This window comes from Scophthalmus maximus, chromosome 16, assembly GCF_022379125.1.
Source record: "Scophthalmus maximus strain ysfricsl-2021 chromosome 16, ASM2237912v1, whole genome shotgun sequence".
NCBI lineage: Eukaryota > Metazoa > Chordata > Actinopteri > Pleuronectiformes > Scophthalmidae > Scophthalmus > Scophthalmus maximus.
In genome coordinates, this window is record NC_061530.1 from 13,694,645 (window position 1) to 13,719,451 (window position 24,807).

At 39.8% G+C, this 24,807-nt stretch overlaps 1 protein-coding gene across 2 annotated transcripts in view; it reads right to left on the reverse strand.

The window, feature by feature from the left end:
• Positions 1 to 24,807, reverse strand: part of LOC118287120 (zinc finger protein 385C-like) — a 51,957-nt gene that overhangs the window by 9,012 nt on the left and 18,138 nt on the right. The window contains exons 2-4 of one of the 2 annotated variants that reach the window (XM_035611936.2): positions 23,893 to 24,165; positions 1,496 to 1,650; positions 82 to 189 (exon numbers count right to left, since the gene is read on the reverse strand). In XM_035611936.2, coding sequence (XP_035467829.2) covers positions 82 to 189; positions 1,496 to 1,650; positions 23,893 to 24,165 — 536 coding nt within the window. Of the gene's footprint in view, positions 1 to 81; positions 190 to 1,495; positions 1,651 to 14,789; positions 15,172 to 23,892; positions 24,166 to 24,807 lie in introns of those variants that run through there. The other variant, XM_035611937.2, reaches the window with a different exon arrangement.

The following is a 24,807-nucleotide window of genomic DNA, read 5'->3' on the forward strand; positions in this document are numbered from 1 at the left end:
CCAGATGAAAGCTCAACGAAACTGACACTTTTTCTCTTCTGTAACATCAGAAAGAAAGGATTGAACGAGTGTCCGACTTACAGTGGAGTTGAAGCGCAGGTGACAGATGTTACAGGAGATGATGGGTTTCTTTTTGTGCGGGGCCACGCCGAACGTGTGGCTGATCACCGCCTTCTGCACTGGGTCCATCTACGTGGTGAAAGACAAACAAAAACACACATATACACACACAGGAACACTTTAGTCAGATATTGTTTTCTTTTTTTTTGTTTTCTATAATTGACCTTAAAGTATAGTAAGAATTTTCTCATATGTTTTTGGCATAAAGCGGTGACAACATACAATGACACATATACCACTGGAAAAATAATGTTTAATGTTGCACTATTGAAGAAAGATGTGTTTGACATATTAACTATTGTTTCCTATACCATCAATGAAAACTTGCTGTCAGGTCATGTTCGCAGTGGAGTAGCACATGTTTTTACAGTTAATGAGCCTTGAATGAGCACCAATATAATTATCTACACCACCACATCCCTGATCATCTTTTAGCTCAATGATGAATTGCGTAATTTGTCTGATTAGAGAGGACGGGAGATCAGCAATTAGTGAGCTGCGTATATTTTTTCTTTAGGATATAAGATGAAGAAACTGCCGTTCACTTTACACTTTTGAAATAGACCTTTTTTGATCGATTCTATTCATACGGTTAATCTTACAGCGCAGAAGTGTTGGTGGAGTCCTATTTTTAGCCTCTAGGTGTCAGACAGGAATCCTTTCCCAGCCTCCCACACGTCTCATACACATTTAGCACGTTCCTCTGATTTACCTCGTCACGGGTTAAAGCTAAATGTAAACTATGAAAGTCTGCTGCTTCACTGTTTAGACCAAACCTACATGGGAATGTGTGCGAGACGAGTGTTATATTTCCGATGTCTTGATCATATGTTTTACCATATAGCAGCTGGTATTTAAAAATATTTTACATGGCAACATAGTGCACAATTCATGTAAAATAAAGTTGATTATTTGAGCCACAGGGTTTGCTCTAAACAAATAGGAAATTAATGTGAGAAGTTGGTCTTGCACACAAAATAAGACCTAGATATTTGGAGCACCAAGATGAATAAAATAATACTTGCTCCTGTAAACTGTTGCCTTATATTTTGCTCAAGTTGACAGATGCTGGTACTCAGACATCACAAGAGGCTGATCTACCGCTTTCATTTTCCATTTTCATATATTTAAAATAATGCAACATTGTAGCGTCTAGTTTACTTTACAAAAACACCTGCTGCAAGTTATGGATAATGTCGGTTTGTAACACACATATGAAAACGTGACGCTAAGTTTTGCTGTGACCAAAAGTTACACTCATTAGTGTTGCCTGGGGTTTGGATATAAATATTTTTGGCTTCTGTTTGGGGCTGGAGACATTATCCACCTGCGTGATGTGTATGTATCGTATGAAGAATGCGATGCGGTATCTCACCGTGTTGAAGTTGGGGAAGAGGCTGAGTGGCGAGGAGCCGTTGACCCTGAGCGGCAGAAAGTGCTCCAGCTGGGCGTGGGTCTGCGGCTGCAGGGCTCGACGCGGCAGAGGCAGGGATCCCAGGAGCGGGTGGACTTGACTCTGGGACATTGCACCTTCAGCAGGACAGATCACATTCACAAAAACACATCTCCGTGACAAGCTGGTCCCTCTTACTCCTCTGTCATCTCATCAAGATCCTCTTTCCAGAAAAAATAAATCACATTGGTGGATTTGAGGAGAGGCAGAAATTTCACCCGGGCCTTTTCATTCAAGACCACCAAAGCCGCAAATCCTTACCTTGCACACAGACAAGCATAGTGACAGACTTTAGCACACAGCATATGAGACCAAGATCTATTCCCGCAGTGAATGATTCACTCAGTAAAGCTTTAATGACTTCAGTAATAGCAGGAGATAAATGATGAGAGCCTTTGTGTGGCCTTTTCCTGCCTAACAAGTCCATAGTTTATCCTGACAAATGTCTCTGGCCTTTAAACACAGCACTAGTGTGCGTAATTGTGTGGTTTTGTTCTTCCTCGTATCCTGCTAATGGGTCACTCAAGACGAAGAGGTAAGGCGAATTGGGTTGAGGTCTAAGGTGAGTGGTGGACTGTACATACATTTTTTTTTTTTTTTACACGTTTTCCATCTCATTGCATACATTATCTCTGAAGTGTTTACTCTGATGAATCCCACAGCATTGCCACCATCACATTTTGCTTTGAAATCTCCTTTCCCATGACCTCTCATCTCATCACGCTTAATTTTGGTTGCCCTAAATGCTTTTAGACCGCTCGAGCTTTAAAGAGCACCATGGCACTGACCTTTGTCTAGACCCAAAGTAAACATTAGTGCGCTTGCATTGAAATTCAGTCCTTACATAAGCATGGTGATTACAGACTGTTTGTAATGCCTCAATGCTTAAAGTCCTGAGGTCCTGAAGTTTAAAAGGTCATGTGGAAGTGTAGGGATAGAAGAATAAAATAAATAAAAGTAAGTGAGGGATCTGGATCCAGGTAAGCATTTCTCTGTTAAAGAAGATGTACAGTGGGTTAAGGCTGATTTGTTAAAGGGAAATTCCATCAGACATCTATTAGATATTAGCAAAAGAAATGGTAATACCAAAGCAATGATTTTACCATTAATTAATGATTACGATAACTAATATTTAAAGGGAAACCTCAAAGAAGCTAGAAGGCTAAAGTGCAGTATTATTATGAGTATATGCACAGGTCTGTTGAATGTCTAAATTATGAGCAGCAGAGAAAAATTCATTCAGTGTCAAAAGTTTTTTTTCTACCATTTTGCAGTGCTTGAAAAATATTTAGGTTAAAGACAATTACAAAATGACGAATAATAAATTAGGGAAGTTACATTGAAAACAGCCATATTTTTAAATACAACACAATATAAAGTGTTTTTCCTTCATTTGAAAGACAGAGCTCGACTTAGTTAGGATTAAAAATGTGTGGTTGGTGATGGGGAGGCGGGGTTTGGCTTTTAACGGGATGAAAACTGTCAAGAGGAGGTTGATGAGACAGCTGAAGGGATCGAGCATAGGTGGATATTTCTCCATGGACAAAGTTGGAGTCAAACTTTTTACTTTGTTTTTAGTTTTTACTTTGGCACCCCTGTATTTCATGTGTTATCTCTGCGGATGAAACATGCTTGGAAGTCTTTGTACATTAGCACATGGGGATGTGGAAATGAAAGGGGGAAAACCACCGTTTCGGATTCAAAACAAAACAAAACAGAACAGAACAGAACAGAACAGAACGGTACTGCAGACGAATTATACAGGCACATGTTTTTTTCTGGAGACAAGCAAAAAGAAGCAAAAGTTCAATATTTGAATTGAATTGCTCCATCTAGGTGACCCAATATTTTATACAGGCAAGAGCTAATAAAACAGCATCAACAGTGAAAACACATCGCAGCACTTTTTTATCATCGCCTGCAGCTACGAACGCCCCAAACGGTAGGGCAGGAAATAGAGCGAAACATAAAAGCTTGTCAAGTTTGTTTTGAATCAGATTCATAGCAATCCAGACCGGTGCCTTATATGGAAATGAAATATGAAATTATATTTTAAACAGCGATGGTAGCGGCTCTCCGAGGCTCAGTGTTGCTTTGAACTACTGCTAGTGTTATCATGTTAACATGCTCGCATGACGGTGATGATTTTTTAGAATGTATGTTAACCATGTTCTTAACATATCATGCTAACATTTGCTAATTAGACTGAGGCTGGTGGTCATCGTTTGTACAAAATGGTGATGCAATCCATCCAATAGTTGTCAAGATATTGCCAACTCTGTTACTAGTAAAAAAAAGTGTTTACAAAAGAACAGAACCAATGCGGATGAATCTTAAATGAAGACAAATTGAAATGTTATGTTCTGAGCGAAGAAGATGATCTTCTAAAAACAGATTAAATTCCCACATCTTGTCATCAGACTGACCAACACCAGCAAGGGGTTAACCTCAGAAGAACAATGCTTCAGTCACAAAATACGAGCGAAACTAATTCAAGAAACCAACAATGACACAGCAAACACAAAGCGAAGTGAAATTCGATTAGAGTAACAGCCATGAATGAAAATTGGCAGGCGCATCTCTTCACGACAAAGAGGAGATGAATGTGACCAGAAATACCACAGTTAGAATCACAGAGAAAGGTCCTGGCTGACAACACAACTGTCGACAGTGTGCCAAATAATAAACATATGAAAAAGAATGCTATGTTTTAATCCTCATCCAATATGCATTACACTATTTGTTTGCCTTATTTTAGCAGTTTATTCTATTTATTCAGAGATTTACAGCCACTCCAGTGCACTTCGTGAGTATTATTGTTAAGATTTGAATTTGAAATGAGAGGTGCGATTATGATTATAAGTGTGCATTTGATCCTGCACGTGTAATGTGCCTGTAAAACACCCACCTGCATGAAAACACAGACACTAGTAACACGTGCTTACTGATTGAATTTGTTTTTGATGAATTCCATTTTCATTTAAATGCCATTCAAATGTGTACCGCCAATCCCAGTAAAGTATATTGAATTGCGTTACACTGAATAAATAGCAAATGACAGAGTTGCGAAAATTGAGAGAAAGTAGAGAGAGGGAGACGCTGATGAGGTTTTTTTTCCCCCATCTGCGAGGCCGATGTGCTTAATCCGCCTGTCAGTATGACTTTTGGGGACATTGATTCCCTCCCACACAAATCTAAAATTGATGTCATTAATCACCTGTGCACATATTCACAAAACACAGCAGGGCAAAATGTTTAATTAACTGCATTTTCACTCAACAAACTAGAAACTGCCATCAGCTGTGAAAATATGTACAACATCAGTTACTTCATGGACTCAAAGTCACGAACTCAGTTAAAGCCCCCATTACCTGAAATAAAAAGGAGCAGTAGAGGGAATTAGTTAACCAGATAAGTTCACATACAAGGAAAAACACAGACAAAAGTACCACAAAACTGAGCATTCGATAAGTCCAAGCCCCCAGGATTGGAGCCGGCCAGTGAACATGGATGTATGAAGAGCTGGATGCGGCATCACCACTTAGCCTAGCGGCAAATTGTACTTGAAAACTGTTGACAAGAAACCTTGAACTGCAAACAAGGACAGTCACTACTCTTTGTACTGTGAATTTTTAAAAACAGATAAACTCAGCTGGGACACATTTGTTTTTCAGTACTTTCGCACTTTTGAAGTCGGCAGCATGGAATCAGAGTGATAAAATAATAATTAAAAAAAAGATCTCCTCGCAAGTCTGTTGTGGTCTGTGCTACTTGAAGGACATTTCCTTATTTGTGAATATTTGCAGCACATCAGTCAAATTGATGAGGATGATTTCCTAATTTGCTCATGTTTTGTGTTTTTGTTGACAAAACCAACTTGGCCCCAGAAGTAAGGCTCAGTTCCGGTGTAAGTAGTAACTGGGACATAATAATGATTTCAGGTTTGAGCATACAAACACTGTTTAATGCATTACACTTCTGCTCTCGGCAGAGGTTTACCAAACATTAAATTGAGCATGCAGGGAATTGCGCTTTTGTCAATTCCCCCCTACTTTATTTGTGTAATTCCACACATTAAAATGAGCCAGTCCCTGCTTAATAATCTGTATTCACTTCCTTTTTCTATGCAAGATGATGGATATTTCATGGCGGCTGGGAGTTTAGGTCACAGCCACCAACCTTTTTTTTGCATTGAGAACGGATAGAAGATTATGAGCTGGAGAAATCACAGCACCTTGAAATAAAAAAAACTGGGGAAAATGCTTAATCTCTATTGTGTCAAGGATTAGACTCTGGGTGACTCAACATCACAGCTATCAAAGAGGGAGAGAAATGGCATCTTTCCATGAGGCGTGGGGGGAAAAAAAGAGGGGATGAAGCTTTCATAGCGGCGAATCAGAGCGAAAGCATCAGAAGAAAGGCTGCTTTGCCTCATTTCATGGTGAATGTATTTCCTCGTATCATCTGTCTGAGCCACTTTCTCTGTCTTCGGTCTGAAACATCGTGGCAATGTGCCTCCACATTTCTCCTCATTGCTCTCATTTCTGATACCTCCTTCCCCAGTGCGGTATTAGCACTTTGTGATATTAACGTCAAAAATAGCACTGTTTATTTCACTGAATTGTATCCAAACCGTTTTGCTACAACACACGTTAATCCATGATGATTTAAGGGTGGGCGCAGATTTAGAGCTGGTGTGGTGAAGGTGAATCTATAGCAAGACAAAATGCAGGATGGAAAACGGAGGAAAGTGCCGATTATTTTTCCTCTGTGGGGAAAATTTTCACATTATTATAAATTACATTTATTAGAGCTTTGATCCCAATTCTTACCCAACCCCACCAGGTTGAGGGCATTTTGGCCTCTAATTAATCTTTATTTCCTGGAGCTCCAATCGAGACAAGAATCAGTATATTAATTGTATTTGTCATCGTTTTCCGATGTTTACCTGCTTTTCACAGGACAGTGCGGTTTTCTACTGATTGAAGACAAATTTTTGTCTTTTAAAACTGGTAAACCTGTGAATATATGTTCCGTTTGTTTAAATATATACTACTACTAATTTTGGAAACCGGAGAGCTGGAAATTTGATTATATAACATGTGGTGTTGATCAGGGCCTTTACACGTCTAGATTTAGTTGTATGACGTGTACAGTCATTTTAATGGTTAGTTCAGATGGTTGACATTAGAGCTTATAAATAAAAGTGATGAAAATAATTCGGACACCCTAATTAAATTAAATTGAAAATTAATAATAATTTACAATCATAACATCTACATACATACTGCACTGACACAAAAGCCTGTGTTATTATGCTGTTAAGCTGTTAACCACCATCGGTATCTCACACTGTAGGAGGCTGCTTTTTTCTCCCCCTCACCAAAATGTCGTCCACTCAGCTGCTTTTGATAGATGACATCGTGAGTCACTGCTGCACAGTCTATTAAGTGTATATGGTGCCCAATAGAAAACCCACTCACTCTATCTTTAACAAACCATCATCTTTCTATTTGCAGAATAGCACTCAGTCATAACAAACGGTTTAATACAACAGATTAAGCACTGAGAGAAAAGTGGAATTTAAATGCTAAAAAAAAATGCAGCCTTTTGACATTTTTCAATGTGTTTTGCAAGCCTGCAAAACACATTGTCAAATAGTGAAAATTGAACGGTATGTTTTCCACTCCAATACAGAATGACGCAAACAGCTTTTCTGAGTCATAAAACAGAAGTGGTTAGTGCACCGCCGCTGTTGCGGTAATGTTGATGCCATTCATTGCTTACACAACAGGCGTCGAGATAGGCATTTATGATGAGCTCTGGTGGATGAATTAGCATCCATTAAAACTGCCATTGAAAGCTCCGCTAAGCTTTCTCCATTGGAAACAAAAAGGTGGAGAGTGAGGGTCTAATTTCCATGATGGCTTAAAATGCTGCCCCCACCTTGCACTGTGTGGTCTTTAAATAAATCATCTTTATTGTGACAAAGTACATTTAGGCCACTACTGGCAGCCAACAGGCAAGTTCTCCCGCTGGCTGTCACTGTCTATTTAAACTCCTACAGCTGCAGCTGGCAGAGCCGGCGGCTTTGTGACAATTTCTACCTGCAGGGAACCATCCAGCCCAGATCAGGCTCCCCATGGTAATCTGTCCTACTTTCAACATTTTTCACCCCAGGGTATATAAACGTCTATTGAATTTGTTCAATGTGTGAAATCCAGGACTAGTGTTCTTTGGTCCCAAAAAAAAGCCCAAATTTTAAAAGAAAATCACAGGAGAGTGTACGTACTCTGCAAAGAAAATGAGCATCAGGTTTAATGTCAACACAGGACCATTAAACAACAACAAAATAATAATCAGGAAATTCAGAATTCATCGCGTTGACTTTTCTTCAACGCCAGTGGGACAAAACAGTCAATGAGATATCAAATCCAATGCTGTCCCATTAACCTGACCTTTAGATTTCATGGCCACAGAGTTTCTACAATGTATCCTATTTAGTCTAATGTTAATACAGACACCGAAATACAGTACATTCAAGAACTTCTGGTCCATTAGGAACGTCATAATCTTGGTATGTTCTGGTGAACCATCATTTGATCAATCCCACTATATGATCAATTATCTGGAATATGTCAAGAAGTTTTTGCCTTTTGAAAACAGGTAAACATAAAAAAATCCAATTTAGTGCACGTGATGGTGGTTTGGGGGGATTCAGAATCTTTTGCACGGTGTCCGTATAAAAGGACGAACAAACACAGAGCGATAAAGCCGATCAGCAGGGAAATGAGCACAAAGCTGCTCAGACACGACAGTGTTTGTTGTGTGGTGTTTCCTATACCAACCCTCTGCCCTTCCACAGCTTTCTACACGCCAGCACCAAGCCCACTTAAAATAAACTGCCACCATCTGCTTGGATTGAGATAAGCACAGAGTCCAATCAGACCTGCCGAATGGCAGTCAGCAGATTTGCGGCACATATTCATTGATATTTGAAGTCTGTCTGCAGCTTTATTCGCCTCATGAACTTAGTAATTAGCCGCTTTCTGTTTCAATGCTCCGTCTCTGAGCTGCAGTGAGGCTGGCGGCCTGCCTGGCTGAGGTTGAAGGATCGTACATTAGTGGCATCAGAGATGAGAATTGCAGGATATCGGCTTGCTGGTGCACCTCGAAGGATGTGTATGGGGGCTACACAACAGAGGAGCAGCCAGCGTCCATAGATCCATCAAAGAGGTCAGAAAGAGCATGTTAAAGAGCCTCACAGTTCAGCCTGTTTGTTTAAGAAATAGCAAAGTCTGCGCTCGTTCATTGGTCCACCGCTTGCGCATGCGTGTTGTCACGTCTCCTGGAATTCAAAAGACGGCGTAACATCTCACATATTTTCTGTGATTTTACACTTTCTAATCTTCTAATAACATCATGTTGGTAAAACATCATGTTGGTAAAAAAGTTAAGGAAAAGGCCACAGGCTGCATGAAAACACACACCAGCACTCAGCTTAAATTTTAGATGCTTCATTTTTTATTAACCTAATCATAAACACAGATTTTATTCCATTAATCCTAATGGAGAGCATTTGATTTTGTGGACCACATTAATGTGGACCATGAATATCTGTAGAAAATGTCAAGGAATTGTAGTCTTTTTGTATCAAAGATACGTTGTCATGGAGCAAAGTGTCCAAGGTGAAATTCTTGACCAAGTTGTGGTTAAGAAAACATAAAAATGATGAGGATACAGTGAACATTCATACACTCATGGTAATCCGACCAGCAGCTGTAGAAATGGTCTTCTTCTCGTCCAAAATGTTGGACCAGCGAAAAGACTGATCAACATCAGGGCCTGATATTCTCCTGTGGAGGCTTAAGCCGTTTGCGCAGGTAGCATGATACAGTCTGATGGCTGTTGACACAAAAGCAGCACCCCACCTTGCACCTTGAGAAGATGAGAATGATTGTGAAGACTTAAGTTTGGCCTCCACCCTGTCTCTAACTCCATGCTGTTCAGGCTCATCTTGTGGATTCAGCTCTGGGATCCAGGAGTCAAGTAAAAAAAAACAATAGATTTGGCCTGTCCTCATTTTTTCCCCAGTGTTTTCCTGATAGTCAGGAAAATATTGCTACGCACTGGATCTACTCTGCAACTCCATCACATTGCTTCTCTGTAATTTGTTTCTCCAGGCCTTTATTCCAAAGGTTATTATTTGAAAATATAAATACAAGCCCCACAGCAGGTGATGTGTTCTCTGGTGCATTAAGAACCCTTTAATGTCCCCTCCAAGTATCCACAAGGCTTCTACACACCCCTGGGATCAGGGTCTCCCGGTGGGAATTGTCTGATGGTGGACTGCGGCAGATCCCTGGACACCAGATATCCTGAAGCTGCATGAACTCCTGGCAAATCCAGAATATCACAGAAATCCATGGCATGTGTCTAAATCATTAAAATGACTTTGTGTGGTAGGTCTTGGCATGCAGCTCCATTCCTAGGATAAAATGTTGGAAAAATGTTTCCCTCATTTTTGATGCAGTATGTGAGTCACTCTAGACTTGCACAGCCAGAAGTTTGAAGTCAGAAGACGATATGATCATTGCATGAATCCTCAACTTTTAACAGCTTTTTTAAAACTCAATTATGGTTGAGATGCGCACCACATAACTATTAACTGTAGGGATCCCAGTCGGACAAAAAGTCAAATTTTTCTACACGATTTTCATTTTGTCATTATGATAAATCCAACTCTACCGACATGGTGATTCATAATTGCAAAGAGAATTAATGCCAGTTAAACTTATGTCTCAACATTCACATCTCAACCCTAAAGCAACAATACTGCAACTTATGCTGCACTTACAGTAATTGTTAAGATTGAAAGCAAGGTGACCATGGTGATTTAGATGTACAACAACATCACATAGCCTCCATTGATTAGGATTAATCACCAGGGAAGAAAACTGTGCGTGTGCATACTTGTAATAATGACATTGCAGGGACATTATTGTTAATCTTTCCTGCCTTCGGGGGATAAAAGTGTGGTCTACATTAACATTTAATTTTAGGGCAAAAACTTGGTTTAGATTAAGGTTAGGGTTTTGGTACAGAGTATTTTGCAGGGTTTGGTAGCATTCAGAGAATGATCGTAATACAGTGCACATCCTTGTGTGTGTGTGTGTGTCCCACAGTCATTACCAGTCAGGCTAATCAAACTCACACTGTCAACATTTCAGAGTGACTGATTGGGGCTGTCGGTCTCTGTTAGCAGGGCTGCGGTAAAAGAGGGCAACTGTTTTATGCAAGACTCCTCTGCACTATAGCCAAAAAATTGGAAAAACACACTCAAACACAAAATTAAGATAAACTGCCACATTTATGCAGCATAGACGCGCTCCATGTGCAAGTTTGAGTTCAAGAAAAGTTGCCCTTACAAGACCCTAACTACAAAGTTTGACATCTAAGGTGGAGAATGAGAGGTGCGGGTGTAATGGTTGGGTGGTGGACACATTTAAGTGTAATTAATCATTACTCATTCAAAGATGTTGTTCTTTTATCAATTAGTGACCCACATTTTACCCTTACATTAGCCAGAGTTACTAGTATTGAAACATCTGCCAGGCAGATTTTTCTTATGGCAACGGGGGAATATTGATGTGTAGAAGTCGTTGAATACTGTTAAATACGGAATTTGTAAGATTGCGTTTTGTTTGCATTATGTCATAAAAATCTAAAATAATCTAAATGATGTATGATATTTGCATGAAGTCATACATGGAGCTTCAGTTAATGTGCATATCAAACTTCAGAATGGAGAAAAACGTGATCTCAGTGACTCTGACATGATCGTAGGTGTCTGTCGGGCTGGTTTGAGATCTCAATGCACAGTAGTCTCTAGGGTTTAGTCAGTTTTACTCAGAACGGTGTGAAAAACAAAATCAATATTGAACAGAAACACTTCGTGGATGAGAGAGGTCAGAGGAAAATGACTGGTTGCGGTTTCATCATGGCCACAACTTACCATCTTCCAATGACTCCTTCCAGCAGTAGTGTGGTGTTCCTGACAAAGTGCTCGGCGAGCACTTACACGCAAGCTGGTGCATTCACTCCAATAAGTAAAACAAGAAATAAAGTTGTGGAATCAAGCTGGCGCATGTCGTAATGTATTTGTAACTTGACTCTGCACTGATGGCACAAATAAATTAAAACGCTCTCACCGACACACGGCACTGAGTCAAAGTACAGCAGACTAATTAAATTTGTTCTCCAAGATAATCTGCACTATCAGTATTGCAATTAAAACCATACTCTGCCATATTCATTAGCCTTTGATTAGAATAATGACTCATTAACGCTGGTGGATAGCGAATATAGCCCCGACAGGAAAATTAATGGTCCCATTTAAACTGACTCGTGAACTTCTGGCTCCTGAACCATTTTGAATAACATTTCCATTACATAACAAGAAAACATGGATTATCTCTCTCCACCACAGAACACAACTAAATATCTCATAGCTACTATATGTATCACAGCACTAAAATCATATATTCCTTGTAAATGATTTAGATTAAAAGTAAAGTGACTTCATCTCTGCATAGAAAGGCTTATCTTTTGAAACCTGTTTTGCCCCGAATGCTTGTTTTGTTGTTTGTCACACAGACATTTTACAACGTTAAAGTAAAGTTACATTAGGTGATCACTGCATGGTTATAAAGGATTTTGCTTTTAAAACGTTGCCAATTAACTGGCTAACATGACACAAAAAAATGTCCAACTGGAATCAATGTGTGAAGAGGTCTGTTGTTAATATTTTACTTGTATGTTAATAAAAGCATTATACCACTTTGGATAGTAAAAAAGAATTTCTCCAAAAGGAGATGCACAAAGCACAACCAAAGACACATCTGCACTTCAATAGCAGTCATTGAGGTAATATCCAACCTGCAGCAGGTTATTTTTAGGCTGATCAGACAACTATCATTTGTTGCAATCTAAAGCTATTCCCAGATTTTTTTAACCGGTATATAGTAAATAATTTCTGTGTGAGTGGGTGGTAAATTGCATTTTCGGATTTTATGTTTATGACAAAGCCCAGTGGAGCTTTGCACAAGCACAAACAGGATTTAAGCTCACCGCAGATTTTGTTTCGCTTGCTTTAATAGGCAAAGAAAACAGTCACACTAAGTGTTATTATATTCATTTTATAACAGCCCATTACCTTCTTTTTTTAAGATAACAGTAGAGAGCAAAAAAAAAACATGCAGGAGGGAAAGCGGGGTTGAGTGAAAACTTAATTCAAAACTAAAGGAGACAATGTGCCCCAAAGCTTGAGAAGACTGCAACATCAGAATGAATGAATTTGTGTTTTTAAATATTTTTCATCATTTTAACTTTCTGTCCCATTGAATATATTGTTTTTTTGTTGTTGTTTATATTCCCCCTCCCCAAATCTTAATCCTAATGTTATTTTTTTGTCATATTAGTTCTGGTCTCTATACATCTCACACTGTAGAGCAATTTGGGATGACATGATTTTATAAAAGATCTATACACAAATATTTTTACAAAGATTCCCCAGCCAGACTTGAGCCAACTGACGGCAGTCATATTTCAGACGTCTCACACCAGCGAACACAGTTAATTTCCAACTAAGGGGCAATTGTTCAGTGTACCTCGGAATCACGTAATTACCAAAACCAGTCACCATGTCGTACTGTAGGTGACTGCTATTTTGCATCACTGACTGTGCTGCATATGGTATGATACATCGAAGCAGCGCCCCCACTGTGTATATTACACTATTGTTCTCTTGTCGTGATCTATTATGATGGTTTTATGCTATTTATTGCCTGCCTCCATTTTCTACTGCCTCTTACATTTCTTCTTGTCTTTTGTTAACAGAGACAAATACATCAATCTCACGGCTAAGAATGATGATTTTTTTTATTCTAGGAATTTCTCACTGTCACATCTCTTACATATGATGCCGAACAGAGAGTGAAATAGTGTATACAGTCCGTCACTGCGGCTTCCACACAGAGCTCTCGACGAGGGGTGGAGGGGTGAGGACAGCTGCAGCATGGCCATCAGGCAAAACTCCACAGTTATCTCCTCTCCAACTGTTTCCCTTTGATCTCGCTAATCTGCCATTTAAAGAAGAAAGCATCCAGAGCTGCCGCACAGACACTTCTTAGTATTTCTACCCATGCTCACACTGCACTGTGTCATTGTGTGTGTGTGTGTGTGTGTGTGTGTGTGTATCACAGTATATCACAAAATGCATATGTATACCACATACAGTATTTTAAACCTGTGATTTAGGTTAAACATCTGAGATGAGATATGACATGTATGAGTAATCATCAATGTCTACTTCACTGTCAAAACCCACGAACATGTCTGTGGCGAGATATTTAAATTCCCTCCTTTTATAAATATAAACAACAGAGATTATAAAGCAGGAAAAGCTCAAATTTAAGAGAAGGTGATCCATCTCCGTCCGGCAAATAAACTGTCGTTTTAATTCTACATATATCCATATTAAGCTCTTTAATTTGCATCCACCTAGAAGTCACCCTTGAGATTGATACATTTTCTACATGTGCTACCAATGTTAGTGCGCTGGTTTGATAAAAGAGCTAAACTTGGGAAAAACTAAGGTGATTTTAAGTTCAAAAACCCTAAATGCAATCAGCATTTTGTTCCCTTTAGTCGACCCCCACCCCCAAATGACTAAAAATCCCCACACTGCCTTTATCTTTAACAGGCTCCAATTATGCGAGCTAATCTGGGCATATTTCCCTCGGGAGGCGAAGACATAATTGCCAGCAATCTACACAATGATATCAGTGCTGTTCTAGAGTGGCTCAAAAAATGTCTCGACACATCTGGGATGGACGGGACGGGACGGTGTGTGTGTGTGTGTGTTGGTATGAACTCCACACTGGGCTCCGTCAAAAGGGGTCAATTAGAAAAACAAACAGGCCGGGGACTCATTTTGGATACAGACGACCTGAAAGAGGGCAGATGGCACACGCAGGAGACTGAGTCTGCCCTTGAGCTGGAGTCGTACATACAGCGCACACTGACTCGGGAGTACTCGCATGCATCTAGGCAGATGGATCCTGATGAAACAGCAGTTGCTTGCGAAGCTATTGTTGCATTCGCAAACAGAAGAGGAACTTACATATGTAGCACTGTAAGAGTAAACAAGTCTTACCTAAGAGCATTTTCCACGTGTTTTGTGATTCCTCGGCTTGCAGCTTCCTTCTGTGCTGGACTTAGTCTTCCCCCGCCAGCTTATCTCCCATTGAAGTAGTTCAACAAAACCCAACAAAGTGCAGCCTCGCACATTAATCCCTCAACTGTCCCCGTCTTCCCTCCTCTCTGACTCTCTAACTCTGAGGTGAAGCGGCCGTCTTTTTCTCAGTCAATGACACACATGCTGGCTACGATTCCGAAACTGCCACAGCTTAAGAATGACACGCGTGCGCTTCAATTAAAAGCCCCATGCTCCGCTGATCACGCCGCCCTTCATGAGACGGAGGAGAGAGAGAAAAGGAAGCGCGGGGACGGAATAGAGGCTGCGAGTGTCTGAAGAGCAAGTGTGTGTATTCTTCTGTGGAGTATGTACGAGAGAGAGAGAGAGAGTGAGAGCGATAGAGTGAAAGCGCCAGTGTGAGAGAAAGCGGGTGAAGAGCAGAGAGAGAGAGCTGGCAAAGGACTGGCTATTAACACCATGAACATCCCACATCTCCCCCTTCTTCATCTTCTTCATCTTCTTCCCAGCACTATTTTCCATTGAGGGTTCACACCTGCATGCTCCCTAAAGGTCACTCAAATGTAATTTCCTTCCTGTCATGATAACAATAGGCATCGTTTATCAGTCCTTTTCCATTCTGCTTACAGTTCTGCCTAAAACGAGTTATCAACATCACGGGCACAACATTGAAAAGCTTTCAATCCGCATCAGAATGATGAACGCCCGATATGCTGAGGTTAGATATCGTTGTGATTCGTGCTGCAGTTTCAGTGTTTTTGATAAACAATGCAAGGTCCAGTTTGATGAGGAACAAGTAATTCTACACTCATGTCTTAGGTTAGGTCGAGTGAACGCTTTCAGTAAAAAAAAAAAAGAACCCAAGTCTATTGTGCAGCACAAAGTCATTATTCGACTCGCCACCACTTCAGTGTGACAGATTTAATCGCCATTAAAATCAAAACAGCAGTGGCTCAGTGTTTTGTGTTCTTTTAATATCTGATAGATCACATGAGGGGCTGAAGTGGCTATAATGTTGTATTTTGGGATTCAGCGCCAGAAAAGGGAAAAGAAAGATCTGAGTATTTAAAGTGACCTGCCCCTGCTCAATGACAACTGAGGCCACACCCACAAGCATATTTGAATTCAAATAATGTATTTTAATTGCAGATAAAATGTCCATCCATTTGGATTACACAGATTAATCGTAAACAAATAAAAAAACTCAAATATTTTAGACAAATGGACACAATATTGAAGACATAAACCTGGTTCTTACACATTTGTAATCTGGTTATTTTCTGGTTATCTTTGAGATTATTACTATCACAAAAATGTCAGTCTTGTTGCATTAATGTTAGACTGAAAAATATGCATCACATTATATTTATTAGTTTGTTTATGTTAAATATGTGTAGGCCAAATGGCTGGACATTTTATGTGCAATCTTGAATATTAGGCCTGAACATTTAGTGAGGGAATTAGAGTGAACTAATGTAAATGGTTTCTATGAATATAATGAGAACATATTAATCTTACAAATAAATTACTGAAAATAATATTCAGAGAAAAACATTTAAAACACATTCTATCTTGCAATTCAACATCCACATGAAGTGACTCCAGTGTTACCGGACGTTTTTATGGTTATGTTTAAGAGCTTGGTTAAATTTAGGGAAAGTTCATGGTCTGGATTAACACAGTAAATGTTCAGTGACTTGAAACACAACTTCTTTACTTACATTGTTCAAAATGCCAAAGGGCTTTTGTTTCATAAACAGAACCACAGATTGGTCCGTGGACGCCGGTTCTGGTGTTACAGCCGAGCCCTTTAAACACCCACACCATCCACCCCATCATCATCTTGGCGACTCCGCTGCTGTTCACAAATGTAGCACTTCATAAATTCCATAACTAAATATACCAGCCAGCATTTATGTTGCCACCACAACATAATTGGGAAAAACAATTTAGTAGTAAGTGAATGGAGACGGGGATTTAGATTAGAGTCATAAAGTCGGCAAACAGCTGACAGATAATGGCTCAGATTTTTGCCAACATTAGTCATCATACACTTCTGGTCATACCACACCGAGGCTGGAGCAGCAAAATGTGAGTGGAACTGAAACAGGAGGAGTTTCATTGCTCATTAAAAATAAGTATTTCATTCATAAAGGAAATGAGTTATTTCTTATTTCAGACGTTACATTTAATATTTTAAATCCAGATAACTTCATAGAAAAAGACACGTATCTGCATGAATCTCCAAAAAAACATTATTTATGATTTAGGTGTATTTTATTTTAATAGTTATCCCTAATTCCATTTGTTGCCACAATCTCAGTTAGCCTACTTGTTATAGGCAAATACTTTTTATTATCAAAAGTGACAAAAGCAACCTGATTGCGACTAATATGTAAGGATAGTAAATTCTCATTCCTACAGCATAAGGTTTTTTCTTCTACCAAGATTGATCCATATTTGCCATGTATCATAGTATACACTTAACAAATAACACCCGGCCATGAAAATATATTATATTTGTTATGCAGAGTCATATTTAACATATAGCTGTCGTCCATAATTTAAGGGCTCAGAGAAATCTAAAATGGGAACTTGCCTTATTGTTAGTGCAGCTTTTTCCCCGCTCAGTGCTGATTAAAACTATTTGAGATTAAGCAACCAAAAGCGTTGAACAGAGTTTATTTTAATGAGCAGATGGAAGAGATTATTGTTCACCTCATACTCTGCTCATTTTCCTGACTAATCTTTCGATGATTGCTCTGTTCATGCTGCAGAGCAGAGTTGGATACTGCGATTGGTGTTGCCCCGTCATGCTCCGCCACAATCCAAACAGGCCATTTTATAGATGAATGAAGCCTTTCACAGCTCTGTACAACATATTAACCTTGAAAGGCTCGAGTTGCAATACAATTTGCACAGCAAACGGTCTTGGCATCACCACTGGGAAAAGATCTGATGAGAATATTCCACCGAATTTCTAGCTGATATGTTAAAATAAAATTGCTGTGGTGGGTTTGACCAATAGAGAAGTTTTTTTGTGTGAGTCCGCAGGTGACGTGATACATATTCCTGCCAACGGTTTCACACTATTCCACTGATCAACAGGTGGCGGCAAGAAACGCCACAAAACACCAACAAAGATGGGGAAGAACAAGACTGCGAGCTGCTAAAACTGGCTTAAACTTCATTTTTTAAATATCTTATAAGGAGGATTTTATCACATTTATTAGGCTTTATCAGGCCACATTAAGGATACATGTGATGTAGAAACCCCCACAGGGCACCTTTAATAGTTACTTTGCAGAATAGGAAGACATAACTACACAGTGTGCTCTTGAAGCCGAGGGGTTAAGGTGCGGACCACCAATAACGTCCCTGGTTTGAGTCTGGCTGGGGACCTTTGTTGCATGTTTTTAGAGACTTCACTCTCACTTTGTTTGTGGTCAACTCACGAGTATGAAACTAAAATGCTCGACAGAATTAAAAGTGCTTTGTGACCAAGTAATCACATGCTGCTTACAATTTATTACATAAATAATCACAAGTGACCATCAAATGGTCCATAAAGCATATAAGTATTACACATTTTAAAGGGTTTATGTTTCTATACAGCTTCTTACAGCTTCCAGGTCATTTTACATTTACACTATACATATATGCCTCGAAATTGAAGGCTCTGTGCTTTCTTCGTTTTTGAAGAGGAAGATTTTAACTGCGTCTGAAAACTCAACTCTCTCCAGATGCACATTGCTAGACATTTGTAGAGGCAGCGCAGAGGCTTGCATTGCACCATGTCTGGGGAGGACAGGACTTCAGTGCATTTTTATTCATTCCACAGTCACTATAATCACCTGAAAATAAACACAACTATTCTCGCAGTCTCTATGCTGAAAACTGGCCTTAAATGTCATACAAGTGTTCTCGGCACACGCGCACGCACGCAGGCACACAGCTTGTGTCTGCCCTGTGTGCTCCTTGCCGACTCCTTGTCCACTTGAATAAGTGTGGTGTGGAAGCACAACACTGACAAACCCTGACAGTTTTACACTTGATTTCAGGCTGCTGCATGCAGACCAAAAAGCAGGGAGATGGCCTCGAGCACAACGGTCGTCTGACTGTGGACCTACTGAACATGAGCCGTGCATACATCTGTTTACCGCTACAGACTGTGTACAGTACATGACAAGCCAAGCTCCTTACGTAAATTCCTCTTTGCCCCATTCAAAACCTTTTTCTCCACTTCCTACATAGCTATGCTTAGGTATAATAGCTACTGAATAAATGTAACTACATACTGATTTATCCTTAATCTCACTCAAAACATCCAATGGCACTTTCACTATCAAGATAAATCCAGCATTCATTTGAGCAAATTTTCAAGGATTTAAATATATTCACCGGCTGTTCAGGCCATGTGACTCTTGTTGCTTCACATGCAGGACAATGACTCATGTTCCAACAAACAACCTCGATGCATTGCCATGTCGAATACTAAGAAGGAACCCTTTACTTGTTTTATTTGGGTCCAAAATCCAGGTACAGCTCCCTGGGTAATAATGTGACCTGTTTAGACGACACAGCCATTGGAAATACTGTAAAAACAGGTGTCTGCTTTAAGGATACTAGTCAGATTTTGGTGCCCAGCCAGCGACCGAGTAATAAAAATTCAGAAATGGCGAACGAGCCACCATCAACCCCTTTTTTTCCCACTCTCTGCATCTCCGTCACCAGCTTACTCTCTTTCCTGCGGGCAGTCGGACTGTTTCCTTGATGACACATCAAGTGACATCTTAAAATTTGCTGCTTTTTCTCAGCAGCCTCTGCTACAGTGTGTGAAATGAGGCCAAGCCTCCACCAAGCTCCAGCTGATAAATGTCCCATTTTACAGGTCACACAATATGCTGTATTTCAAGCTGCATGTATTTTTATGGAGAAACAATTCAACCTTCAGGAAGGAATTAACCCCGTCATTCTGCAGTGATGCTCAATCTGAGATATTTTAAGATTTTCCATTAACGATGGAGAAGCATTGTTCCAGGAGAGAAAAAAGGGCTTCACTTTCTCTTCCAGTGGTACAATATTATAAACGGCAGAGAAAATGTAGGTCACCTCTCAGATTTAGGAGGATTGAACAGTCTAAGTTTGAAAAATCATATTAAAGAAGTACAGTCACATTACACTTTTAGCCAGGAGGTGTACTGGTAATATGACGAAGTGTACTCACCTCTGGGCAGAGGGATTCACTGTGCACCTACCTAAAAACACCCAAAGATAAATATCAGTGCACATCTTGCAGAGTAAGATTGCAGACTCTCGTGTTACGGTCTTAACGGCGGCGTTAACTGTGCACTGCAAGTTTAAGCACCCTCGTAAAATGGCACGTTAGCCTGGAAATAACAGCCGTCTAAAGAGAGAAATATGGACAACAAATCCCTTACAATTGCCTTTTACTGTCGCTCCATATCGGGGAGATACAAACTGCAGATGTGAAGCAAACATACCAAGGCACATATGTATGTCAACGATGGAAACAATGACATTTGGGAAACACTGAGACATAATATGAGATAGGACAATACATTAGTGATAAGTGATGAAGGAAGCACAAGTAGCAATACTACAATATGACAATACTCCAAATGTAATTCATGCATTTTAAATATCAGCAAAATGTCCTTCAATGTAAAATTAGACTACTCACAAACACAGAAAAGTGAATATTCACTCATAATGACACCACAACCGCTTCACGTCAGGTGGTATGTGATAATAACATTTACCTTTAATGGTAAAATCATTGGTAAGTATATAAGAGCATTGCATTCAGTTCAGTTGTTACTAGGGCAAACCTAGCAGGATTAACATTGTGACTCAAGTGTCCACAGTGCTTATTCAGACATGCGAGTATCCTCGATTGAAGCTGAACTGTGCAAATTTACCTTAAACGTCACACCATGAAATCCGCTATGAATGCACACGGAAGCACCTTGAATCACGCTGAAAAAAACGAGAAAAGCAGCGACTACACAGCGGTCCAGAAGCTTAGTGCAGAGTGTAGGAAGTGGAAAATGCTTTTCTCCGTTCTCGTTTCAAAAAAGACCCCCGGTCAGATCCACCCAAATTTAATTTGAGCAATCACTGCATGAAGCTAAATAAAGGGTATGTTAGTTCAGCTGTGAGAAGTTTCAACAGTCACCTTAATTGACTTTGCTTGTCCTCCTTTTCTCATCTCATACAGTGAAAATAGGCGACAGGGATAAGGCCTTCATGAGGAAACTGTTCATGAGACACCGTTTGTGACGTCTGAATAAAACTTGGCATTTTCCCGGGTTTTTAATGTAGGGATTTTCCTTCTCATGCAAAAGGTTTAACCAAAAATCTATTTTGCTGCTACCTGCTGAATTCCGTGATGATTCACGTTGTTTCTACAAAATGATCTTCAGCTACCAAAAGAGATGCCTAGTGCTCTAAATGAAAATAAAAATAAAAAAGCAATCTGTCGCCCTACTATTTATTTTTGAATTGTTTGTTTTTTTCTGTGTGAAATATGACATATACTATTTTCGCAAGATTTGATTTGTTCAATGATGATTGCAACTGACAAGCAACTAATATTCAACAATATATGGTATTTAGGTTTGCTAAAATATTTATTGTTTTAGAATTTTTGTTGCACAAGTAAATGTGAGTATTATTTCCAATATCCTGTTTAATGTGGGTTATGAATCACACGTATCTTTTTATTTATATTAATATTTCATGCTACATTTTCAAAAGACAAAAGACAGTTATTCTGATGTAAATTAGTAGTGCAAAATGACTCTATTCAGATTCTTAATTATCAATTTATTTTTGGTTTATGACCCTAAATCTTCTTCTCATCGATAAAGTCACATCACTCTTGTGTGTTTTATTTTAGCTTGCTAACATTTGGCAGAGAGATTAATAAATAAACCTATAGTTAAGTAGGTTGTATATCAGTCTGTATATCAACTGTCTACTAGTATACACAATTGAAAAAAGACCTAAAAGGCTTTATACTCAAGAATATACTTCATAGGGAGTACTGTAATTTCAGAAACACATCTCTTCCTATATAGACTCACCAGCCGCCTCGTTTCACCTGATGGAATAGGGTCAAAATTCACACAGGTGTCTGTTTCCGCACCAGAAAGTCAGCCAGTTGGCCACTGACCCAGATTTCGACAAGCGTACATTAAAATAATAAGTCTCACACTTTTAAGTATGAATGATGATCCGCAAAAGGCCATTATCAGACACAGAAAAAAAAATTTCAATAACATTCTGATGATCACAAAATGAGGTTGAAATAAGGGAGAAATTAAACAATGATATAGCATTAACTTAGTTCCGTGCGCCGCGTGAGATTGGAAAAGCCAAATATGTGTGGCGAGCCTTCAGAGAGCGACGGCCTCATAAATCAACATTAAAAGTGCCATTTTATCGGCCAGTTGTTGATTACTGGCTGTCTTCTTCCTGAGTGCTGACTGATCAAGCTGGTCAGAGCCAGTCAGTGTGGCAGAGTGACAGCCGGTGGAGACTGAAGGTGATTAATGGCCCCTCGTCGCGGCAGGTGTGCAGAAAATAGCTGGAAATGGGCGAGGGTCCTGTTCTGGAATAGCAAATATATTCGGAATACATAACACCGCCTCACAGTTTGCATGTGTGAACATTTACAAGATCACGACCAGGAGAGTGGAGACTGCAAGTCAAAATAAAGTGTGTTAGATGAGACTGACGCTGCCTTCAAATATCATCCCCCCCCCACTTAAGTTCAGTCCTTTTACATAAAGATCAACTTCAACATTTCCCTATAAGTAATTTTGCTCTCTGAATATACCCCTTGGTACAAAACCTATTAATGGATTATGAATACGGGTGCTACCACAGGCAGTTTGAGTGTTTTTTTACTTGAGCTTTATCCACATTAGCACAGATAACAGTTTGAAAGTTTTCAGTTTTGGTTGTAAAATCTTCTGGTGATGCAAAAATTAAAAGCTGGACCCAGAATACCTGCACTGTGATGTGTACCATCACTCATACTGTACAATACACGCATTGAGCAAACTGTCTTGACGCCAAGAAGCACAAGAGTCAGAGAAGAAGCAGTTTCTTTTTCCATCAACAGACCTTCGATGAGTGAAAAATCAATAACAATATTGTGGATATTGAACAGAACCACGATGCAGCAGCCCATCAGTAAATATCAATTTGAAGAACAAGTTCATGATGTTCTGTTTTTGTTGGTGATTAAACCGTGGTCATTTCTAGACAGTTTGTAGTGTGGTCAGCAAATACCATGTTATGAGTCTTTCAGTCAGTGTTGGTGAGAGTCTACATGTCGGGATTTAATGAGACAAAAGGCACCGACAACAGATCTTTTTTCACAGCAGAAGTTGTTCTAGCCATCAGATGAATGGCGCAGGTGTAGTTAATGACATGAATGGCAGCGCCGGCCCATTTTTGGTGCTCTATGGGCTCCGGCGTTATGCATGATGTCTCACTGGCATGGCCTAGTGGGACGGAAGTAATGGAGCCATCATTTTTACTTACACCCGTTGTTTTCATGCTTTGACAAGCCAAATGTAGGGAACGGCTCATTCATGTGGGCACTGCTGGACCTCATTGTATCCCAGTTAATAATCTTTATCTGCCTTAAAAAAGAAATTGACTTCTAAATAAGTGTGATTGTCCGCTGATTGTTCTACTTTTGTCGAACAGGGTGAAACACTGTTTCAAAAGACTCTGCTCGTGCAGCGACCAGCATCAGGTGTTTGTTGGCCTGCTTCTCCTCGTGTCTTATAGTGATGTTGACCTCGACATTTCAATGTTTATTTTGAACACATTTTGTAATCTTTTTTTTTTATTTACTATGTTTTAAGTTCATGTGTGTGTTTTAGTTGTCTGACGGACAAATTGCCCTCTGGTGACGATGAAGTTGATATTGAAGTTGAACTTGAGTTCCGAGTAATCAAAAATAAATATTATTGGGATAAAAGGAAAACCAGTGCGACCCTACCTGTGCTGACAGCCTTTGCAAATCGCCGCAGCCTCCGCTGGTGTGTTTTCCCTCTGTAGTGGATTTGGGCCTGGGCAACGGAGTTGAGCTGTATGCTGCACACCTGGCACATAGTGGCACCGCTGGGGCTCTGACGTCGCTCCCGTTTGGCCCTGTACCCTGCCCCCACCTTCCTTTCCTCTTCCCCCCCCTCCTCTTCCTCCTCCTGCACCTCCTGACTCTTGGGTGGAGGGCTGCTGTCCAGCCAGACGGGGCTCTTGGGACGTTTCATATCTGGAGGAAGAAAAAGATCATGGAGGTCATTCATGTGATTAATCAATCAGACATTACCTGATTAAAGTACCTTAACCCCACAGCTCTGGGCCTCACTCCACCCACTGCATCATTTTGAAAAACGCTAAAAACTGGGCAGGGGGCAGAGTGGGTGGGGGAAGGTTCTAGTTTAATCACAATGCAGTCATATCATTTAGTTAAAAAAACACGTTTAATTGTGCTTTATCTCTTCAAATAAAGGCTGTATAAAAATACACATGTTGAAAATTCATGTGCATAGAAGTAATAAAGCTCAAGAGACATTTCATCATCGTGTGCTATGCATGTTGTTGATGCTGCTTCCACAGGGGGGCAACAGAGCAGCATAACTCCATTCACAAGAGTAATACTGTCCTTTTTCTTTAGTGCAATTTTATGTACAATACTATTGCAAAGCTTAATTTCTCACTGAAATAAGCTGAGAAATCATATGGTCATACATACAAAAGGATGCTTATCACTTGGACTGTTCACTATTGTCCAACTGTACGTGTTAAAAATCTTTGACATCCCATTAAAGGGCTTTAATAAAACATCCATTAATTGAAAAGAATTGTCCATCTCTCATGCAAAAACCACAGCATTACAGCAGTCTGCAGATGT